Source organism: Juglans microcarpa x Juglans regia, chromosome 5S (genome assembly GCF_004785595.1).
Source record: "Juglans microcarpa x Juglans regia isolate MS1-56 chromosome 5S, Jm3101_v1.0, whole genome shotgun sequence".
NCBI classification, from domain to species: domain Eukaryota; kingdom Viridiplantae; phylum Streptophyta; class Magnoliopsida; order Fagales; family Juglandaceae; genus Juglans; species Juglans microcarpa x Juglans regia.
In genome coordinates this window covers 27,992,134-28,000,897 of record NC_054603.1, presented here as the reverse complement: position 1 = coordinate 28,000,897, position 8,764 = coordinate 27,992,134, and the positions used below count along the sequence as shown (strand labels likewise).

Below are 8,764 nucleotides of genomic sequence, written 5' to 3'. Positions count from 1 at the left end.
TATGAAAAGTTTAGTGCCAGAAAAAGGGGTATAAAAATGGAGTTAAAACTTACAAGAAAATGCTGTTTCTTTTGCTAACCAAGCAACAGATGTAGAAGAACTAGTGTAACTTCCTACAATAGTTTGTATTTCGCTAGAATTTCCAGGTAACTACAAATTTCGGATGAGAACAACGAAACGAATGAACAAGTTACAGACTTACACTTGCACACTATACATTATAGTCTTGCTATTTTATTTTTTGTTGTTTTGCTGTCTTCTCTAGTTAAACCCTTTTCCTTCGTCTTCGTTCAAAATGCGGTTCTGGAAATTACTCACCATAAGAGGCAGTCCCTCTCTAAGTGAGATTTTTGGCTCCCAGTTCAGTAGTTCCTTTGCTTTGCTAATGTCTGGTTTCCTCTTATGCGGATCATCAGCAGTATTTGGTCTGAATTCTATTGTGGCACTTGAATCTATTGTTTCTTTGACAACCTGTATAGTTAGAGAAGATAGTGAGATTGAATGAATGGAAACTAAGAATCTCTCTCTCCCTTGTGTACAAACACACACATTCAGAGAAAAAGGGCATGCATCTGTTGGAATCCCGAAGGACAAGAAAAGAATAATTCATAAAAACCATATCTAAGCATTTTCTGAGATCTAAGCAGGCTTTATTCAGAAATAATAGGAAGTTTTGAAGGAAGACGAACCTCAGCAAGCTCCAGCATGGTGAACTCCCCTGGATTACCCAGGTTGAAAGGCCCCACATGTTCACTTTCCATTAATGCAACCAGTCCATTGACCTGTCATCAAAAAAGCTTTTAAGTTTTTAGCATCCTGACCAAGCCTTTTTCTTAACCACTTTCCACACACTAAATATAGCTTAGTTAGGATGCCAAACTGATAAGATCCATGAATAGTGACTAGAGTTCTGCTCTAGACTTGAAAGATTCTAGAAATTGGCATTAAAGAGAAGCTTTTCACAGAGCAGCGTAGCTTGAACTCTTTTGAGACTTCAATTTGATGCAAATATGAAGATTAAAATTATTTCTCAAGAAAACTTTGAAACCATTCTTAAATTTAGCTTGTGATCAATAAAACTTTTTGCTAGCATAGGATACAGGCTGCATCCATGGGCCTGATACAACAGTTTCAAGTCCGCAAGAGAATATAGAAAACATAATATACATATGGGATAGTGCACCAGTGAGCTCCCAGAGGATAGGGAAATTTCATGGTAAAATAACATGAGACATAAAGCTCCCTACCAGATCAGAGACATATTGGAAGCTTCGGGTTTGCTTTCCATCCCCATATACTGTTAATGGCTGTTTGCGTATTGCCTACAGAAGATAACCATTATAGTTAGAAAACTATTCAACAATAATCTTCTTCGGGACTTTCCCATTTCTAGTATTTTTTTAATGAACATGTAAGAATACCAAAAGATACGAGTTGAGTTTACAACCTGAGCAACGAAGTTGCTAACAACACGTCCATCATCTAAACACATACGAGGGCCATATGTGTTAAAAATGCGAGCAATACGAACCTGTAAAGGTTAAGCCTACCATCAGTACCAGCAGGTCAATCATCTATTATAAGTGTAGTGAAATGGCAGGAATGACAACATATTTAGAGCTGAACTAGAATTTTTTATTTTTTTCCAAGTGAAATAGAATATTAGAAGGAAATCATATCTCAATTTTAATTGCATTATTTTATAACTTGGGTCAGTATGAAGGGCCTACAAAGCGTGCAGATACTAGAGCAGATCTAAGCTCGTGTCTTGACACATAGTTGCAAGTCAACCATAAAATATATGATGCAGCCAAAATCAGAAAAGCAGTGAACTTCATAAGGCTTACAGAGGCCAATCCAAATTCCTTTTCATCTCAACCCACAGTAGTTGAGGTCAATCTCTGACGTCCCACTTACTAAGCATCGGGTGGAGATCAATGATAGAGGTGAGTTAATATGATAACAGTCCCGCTTCTAAGTGGTCGGGCTGTTTTTTGAAGTATAGCAGCCCTCCTTTGCACAGCTGCCTCGTCATAAATCACACAAAAGCATCAATAGTCTCAACCACACACAATAGAAGAGAGACGTTTCACCCACGAGCCCCTCCCTTTCATCCTTCTGTCAGAAATTCATCTGCTCCACCGCCACCATGCCGCCGCCTAAGAGCAAAGTCAGTTGCACCACCACCATGTCAGTCTGATGCCGACCGACCGTCCGTTGCCTACCTTCGACTCTCACACTCCTTTCTCCCCATCTCAGATCTCTTCTTCGACCAAAAAGTAACAGATCTCCCCCTCTCTACGCAGATCTCTTCGTTGGCAAAGCTTCAATCATTTTCAAAGCCAGCATCATTTTCAAAGCCATACATATCCGCTTATGGGTATGCATTACAAAAAAATCGGTGAAGGAAAGAAAAAAAAAATCTACGACGAGAGGTATTACCCTTCCCCATAAGCCTAAAATTTGAGACCAAGAAAAAAAAGAGGAAGAAGAATGCTATCTGCTTCTCGAATTTGTTCAACATGAAAACAACCCAAATTATTACGAAGATCAGCTAAAAGGAAAGAAAAAGAAAAAAAATCTACCACGCGAGGCATTACCATCCTCATACTCCTAAAATTTGAGACCAAAAAACCAAGAGGAATAAGAATGCTATTTGCTTCTTGAGTTTGTTCAAGATGAAAACACCCCAATTGTTACGAAGGTCGACAATGGGAAACCTTTAGGGTTGGGAAATTAAATATCTTTCCGTATATAGGAACCAGGGATTTGACTCCACAACCATAAATAGCATATGAAAAACCTGATATTTACACAATACACTTGTGATTTTCTCTTCTACATTTTAGCAAACACCTTGTATGCACACCGTGTTCTCCATCGCAGCAGCTCTTCTGCATTTCCATCAATCCTTTTCCTTGATACAAACAGCCAACCTTCATACCTCCAACATAAACCCTAATACTTCAATCCATCAAAATAGAGAATAGAGAAATTTTCCAGGTCTCCCATTTTCCGGCACGATTTTTCTGGATTTTGCTCTAGTGCAATTCCAAGCAGCAAAATCCCTTGATATTGTATTTGTTTTCTTTGTATGTGAACTTGAAGAAGCCTCGAACCGTTTGGGAAAAACACACTCTGTTCTCCATATTCTTGTATCTGACTCCTTGATCTCGAGATTTCACCTCCTCCAATGCGCCCTTCAATCCTAGGGTTCCCGACGCCTGATCGGCCACCTATTCATGTTCCCGACGCCAGACTGGAATTGGTGGGCCGCATGCACAACACTGAGCACCCTGGAGACAGCAACGGAGGAGATTTAACTACGGTCGGAGATGGAGCAGCCGCCTGAGGAGAAGGAGCAGAAACTGGAGGAGTCACTGTCGGAGAGGTGGGAGATGAGCTTTTTTGTAAAGGGAAAATGAGTGTGAAGGGAGGAATGAGTGGGGGCTGAGATGCACAACATCTCCATGATAATTGTGGTGGGATGCTTACGTGTCACTTAATTATTGGTGGGCTGTTAATTGAGTAATATTGGATGGACCGGTGCTAAGGTATTCTCCTATGATAAAGGTACATTGCATATCAAGTCCCAGTCCCACATTGGTTCCTTCTTGGTTCAACTGTGCTATATAATTATTATAAGAGAGTTTGGATTCAATATTGACTTATTCTTTTGGAGTATAAATTTATATATGACTTGGGCTTTTCCTTGGATCATTACAAATGGTATCACAACCAATCTAGTAACACCATGTGGTATTGGTGACTCAGTTCCATGTGGACTCTTGAAGATGACGTCAAAGATTTGAGTGGGAGAGATTGTAATTCCTCACAAATTCCCACATAGGATGGGAGATCTATGATAGACGTCAATGAATATGATAAAGGTGTACTGCATATGAAGCAGCAATGGTTCTTTACAAGGTGGAACTGGGCTTTATTACTATTTCATGAGCTCCATTTGCAACATCGACTTGTCCTTTTGGAGTACAAGATCAGAGGTGGTTTGTGCTATTCTTTGGGTCATTACAAAGCTTATAAATCATAGATGTTGATACAAACACTAGAATAGGATAACAATATGCTGCAAAATAGATATGTCAAGATACATCTTCTTGTGGGACAGAGAGCAGGGGAAAAAACATATCTGCCCAAGAGTGTGTGTGTGTGTGCATGCACCGTGTGAGTGTGCTTTTTGTTGTCGATTTTATAATTGACACCAAAACTTTCGAAACACATGCATCTAGAAAAAGTCCTAAATTAAAACCAGGCACTGGCCAATCGGTTCCTAGAATTCCTGATAAATCTTCCAAAATAGGAGTTTCAAGGATACTTTTTTGATAATGATACAGACCAAGGATGGTAAGCTTCAAAACTATATTGCATAAATAAATGTCTATTGAGAATCAGCTAAAGGCAAACAAAAGGATAATTAAGTTGATATTAATACATTCACTTATAAGTATGGGCAAGGCCATTCAAAGTTTGATCTCTTGAGCCCTGGAGAGTTTCTTATTATTCCAATTGGGCTGTGTTGCATATGATTACAAGTGCATGTATTCTTTTACTTCATATAAAGATAACGGAAAAGATCTAGGTTGGTATACTGAGTAATACAATTAAAATTGTAAAATAGTAACTTCTTCTTCCTTAATACCTAGTTGTGTAGCTAGTGTATTCGTAAATCTCAGAATTAGTTACCTCAACATCTGCACCTCGGTGATAATCCATTGCTAAGGTTTCCGCTGTCCGCTTTCCTTCATCATAGCAGCTCCTCTCACCTAATTATTGTCAATGTACATTAGACACACAAACAACACCAATGCGTCATGAATAAACAGCAACAACAATGATCCATCATAAAGACTTCACGATATTATTTAACTACCATCTCACCTATCGGATTCACGTTTCCCCAGTACGTTTCTTTCTGGGGATGCTCAAGTGGGTCGCCATAAACCTCACTCGTGCTCGTAAGCAAAAACCTTGCTCCAATTCTCTTTGCCAGACCCAACATATTCAGGGTACCCATCACATTAGTCTTGTAATAACAGTCAAGGGCCTCAAAACACTTGAAATTCAATAAATAAACAATCCCAATTGCATTTTTTCATTGTTCTATCAAATTCCCAACTGAATCTTTAGAAAAATCAAAGCAAAAAGTGAAGAAACTTGAGAAGGATATGATGGTCTTGACGGGATTGTACTTATAATGAACGGGGGAGGCCGGGCAAGCCAAGTGGTAGATCTGATCCACCTCAAGGAGTATCGGCTCCACGACGTCGTGGCGGATTAGCTCGAACCTCGGGTTCCCAAACCGGTGCACTAAATTCTCCTTCCTTCCGGTGAAGAAATTATCGATTACAATCACATCGTCACCTCTGTCTAGAAGCTTATCGACAAGGTGGCTACCGACGAATCCGGCACCACCGGTGACCACAATCCTAGATCTCTTCCGTGGGAGCCCGGCTGGGACTCGCCCGACCTTGCCGTGATGCGTGGGATATGGAACGGAGTAAGAGACCTGCTCGCGATGGGCGAGTCCGGCAGAAAAGTGGCGCGAAATGGAGGAGGATGAGGAGTTGGGCTCGGAGGGGCCGAAGCTGGACATGGTTGGCTGGAGAATGAAAAACATGGAACCAATAAAAATCCCGACAAGGATGAACAGAAGCCTCTGTTCTCTGAAGAGGTAGTTGATGGATCTGGGGTGTTTGATGGTTTTGGGAGAGTATTGTGAGGTTGGCCCCATGGGGATCTCCTCGTCTCGTCTGTGGTTCCCGATGGATTGCTTGTGCAACTGTTTCATGCTTCGAAAGTTGAGATTGAGCTTTGCCTGGTTCTGATAACGAAAATCTGTGGAGCTTCCCGACACTCCTCAAGCCTTATGTAGAAACCAAGCTTTGATTTGGTGTTGGTGGATTGGATCAGAAGGGTTTCATCCACTGAAGTAGTAGCTGAAGCAAGCTGTGTGCATCAATCTATGGTTGCCTTCTACGTCCGATAGAGTGAAAGCCAAGGAACCATGGAGGGAGATAGCGTAGGAGTGGGATCCATGGAATGGAGTAATTGGAAAGCGAATGGGGAGAGTGTTCGAACGTTTTACCTGCCGGGGCGCTATTTGGTACTGCCAGGTCAGTAGTGCTCTTGCGTGGACTTTTTTAAGATTCAGAAATGATATCTAGGCTGAATTTGGTTGCAACGAATACTGAGTAAAATCTAATTTAAATTAAGTTTAATATTTAAATATTTAATTCTCAAATCATTAAATTTATTTCAATTTAAAACTTATATATATATATATGTGTGAGATCTATAATCTTTTTCAACTTAAAATATCTTATATAATTTCCAGGTGCTAGAGGTCTTTGTTTATGTATGTATTTCCTGAAAAATTAAAGTCTTCTCTCTCTCTCCTCCAGTAAGCGACAAAGGAGAAGTTAGTTAGTCTCTATTATTCTTGTGGGAGTAAAGGGAGGGAAAGTTTGGCATTAACGGTGGTAGTGAAGGTTGAAGATGGAGGAAATCGAAGTAGAATGAGAACGATTACGACTGAATAAAGAAGAGAGCAAGCCGATAGCAGTGGACTTGGTAGATATGGAGGAGCTTCGTGGAAAGGGGGAACGAAGTCTGGTTGGAAGGATCTGTGCTGATCGAACTATTGGAAAGGATGTTGTGAGGAAGACGATAGAAAAGATTTGGCGAGTTAATATGAGCATGGATTTCACTGAAATTGGTAATAATGTCTTTGTTGTGACCTTTGCAAATCGAGGTGATAGAAACAGAGTTCTTGCAGGTTGTCTATGGCTTTTTGATAGCTACCTGTTTGCTCTAAAACCGTTTGATGGAAGTATGCAGGGTCATCTTCTTGATTTTTCGAAGGCTAATTTCTGGATCCAAATGTACAATCTGCAGTTAGGAGGGATGAATTGCAAAATGGGAGAAGCCATTAGCAGTTCCATCGGGAAGGTTTTAGAAGTGGATGGAGAGGAAAATGAGGTAGCATGGGGTAGATTTATAAGGGTGAAAGTAGAATGTGAGCTCATAAAACCGTTAGCTTGGGGAAGAACAGTGAATTATGAGAGGAAGCAGATTTGGATCCCGTTTAGGTACGAAAAATTACCTAAAATCTGTTTTCGCTGTGGATGTATTTTGCACTCAAAACAAGGGTGTTTGGGTGGAGAGGGGGAAGGTTCTAAAGCAGAGGGTGATCTAAGACAGTTTGGGGCTTGGATGAGGGCCTCAACTGCCAGTTGTTATAGTGCTGGAAGGCAGTCAAAAGCCTCAGGAATGGGAAGTAACTTTGCTAGTACTGATCGGGGGAAAAGGGAGAGAAGGCGACAGATGGAGGTGTTTTGATGAAGGAAAAAAGTAATATGGAGGGTGGCTCGAAGGAGATAGGGGTGATTGAGATGACACAAGGGGTTGATGAACTGTTGGTGATGAAAGTAGAGAAAGTCAAGTTGCAAAGCTCAGTTGGTATATTAGAAGATCTTGAGGAAGGACACCTACCTGTTACTGATAGTGAACTTGCAACAGCAGACATACAGTTTGACAATGAACAAAAGAGAAGTAGAACAAGCACATGGAAGAGAAGAGCTCATGTTCACAAAGCTCATGGTGAGTCTTTAACCTCTAATGTACTTGTGAAAAGAAATGCAGTTTGTAATTGGGATGATGGTGAAAAATTGGAGGGGAGAGGTAAAAGATTGAAAAAAGGAATTGTAGAAAGGGGAGATGTGAACTCAAATTGTATGGTGGAGGCTGCCCCACCAAGATCAATGAAAACCTTAGTCTGGAACTGCCGAGGGCTTGGCAACCCTTGGACAGTTCAAGACCTTAGCCTTTTGGTTAAGGATAAGAGGCCTGGAGTGATCTTTCTGATGGAGACTATGGTTAAAACTAGAAGAGTAGAAGGACTGAAATCAAAGCTGGGAATGGAAGGTTGTTTTGTGGTTGATTCATTGGGGAGGAGAGGAGGTTTGGCTCTATTTTGGGATGGTCAAGTAAGTGTGGAGATTCTTAACTTCTCTCATTGGCATATCAATGCAAGTGTTAAAGAAGGCAATACAGCTGAGGCAGCAAAGAGAAAGTTCACCTGGGAGCTTTTGAATAGGTTAAAACCTAGTGAAGGGAGAGCCTGGTGTGTTGCAGGGGATTTTAACGAAATCTTGACCCAAAGTAAAAAAAAAGGAGGTCAGATGAGACCTGAGGGTCAGATAGGGATGTTTAGAGAGGCCTTGGAAATAAATGATCTGTATGATTTGGGTTATGTGGGAGATTGTTTCACTTGGAGTAATGGTCATAATGACCATACCTTTACTAAAGAAAGACTTGACAGATTTGTCGCAAACAAAGAATGGAGAGGGAGATTCCAGTTAGTAAAAGTGGAAGGTCTGGTTGCTAGGAGTTCAGACCACAAACCTTTGCTAATGATTGCAGGGAATGAAAATTATGGGAAGAAGAGAAGAAAATTCTGGTTTAAGTTTGAAGCTAGCTGGCTGAAGGAGGAGGATTGTGAGATGATGGTGAAGAAAGTGTGGGAAAGGAAACAGATGACTCTTGAACCCATTAAGCAAGTACAGAATCTGTTACAAAGATGCAGTGGTGAGCTAACAAATTCAGCAAGAGGGATGGGGAAAGAGAAGGGAAGATTGAACTGTTAACCAAACAGATAAAGAACTTGCAAGAAATTGAGGGTCCTTAGGTGATTGATGAATTAAAAAAGCTTAAAAAAAAGGTGGGTAAACTGCTTGAGCATGAG

The 8,764-nt window shown here is 40.7% G+C and overlaps 2 protein-coding genes across 2 annotated transcripts; one reads left to right on the top strand and one right to left on the bottom strand.

Annotated features, from left to right (window-relative positions):
- Positions 1-256: 256 nt before the first annotated feature.
- On the bottom strand, positions 257-5,809 carry LOC121266952 (UDP-glucuronic acid decarboxylase 1-like). The gene is made up of 7 exons (XM_041170814.1): positions 5,189-5,809; positions 4,900-5,047; positions 4,705-4,784; positions 1,448-1,531; positions 1,248-1,322; positions 690-782; positions 257-471 (listed from the first exon to the last, which is right to left on the bottom strand). The coding sequence occupies exons 1-7, from the start codon at positions 5,807-5,809 to the stop codon at positions 262-264; spliced, it is 1,311 nt and encodes a 436-aa protein (XP_041026748.1). The 3' UTR covers positions 257-261.
- A 788-nt stretch (positions 5,810-6,597) lies between these two features.
- Positions 6,598-7,359, top strand: LOC121267271. The gene has a single exon (XM_041171119.1). It carries the CDS (start codon positions 6,598-6,600, stop codon positions 7,357-7,359), a length of 762 nt encoding a protein of 253 aa, XP_041027053.1.
- Positions 7,360-8,764: the final 1,405 nt, after the last annotated feature.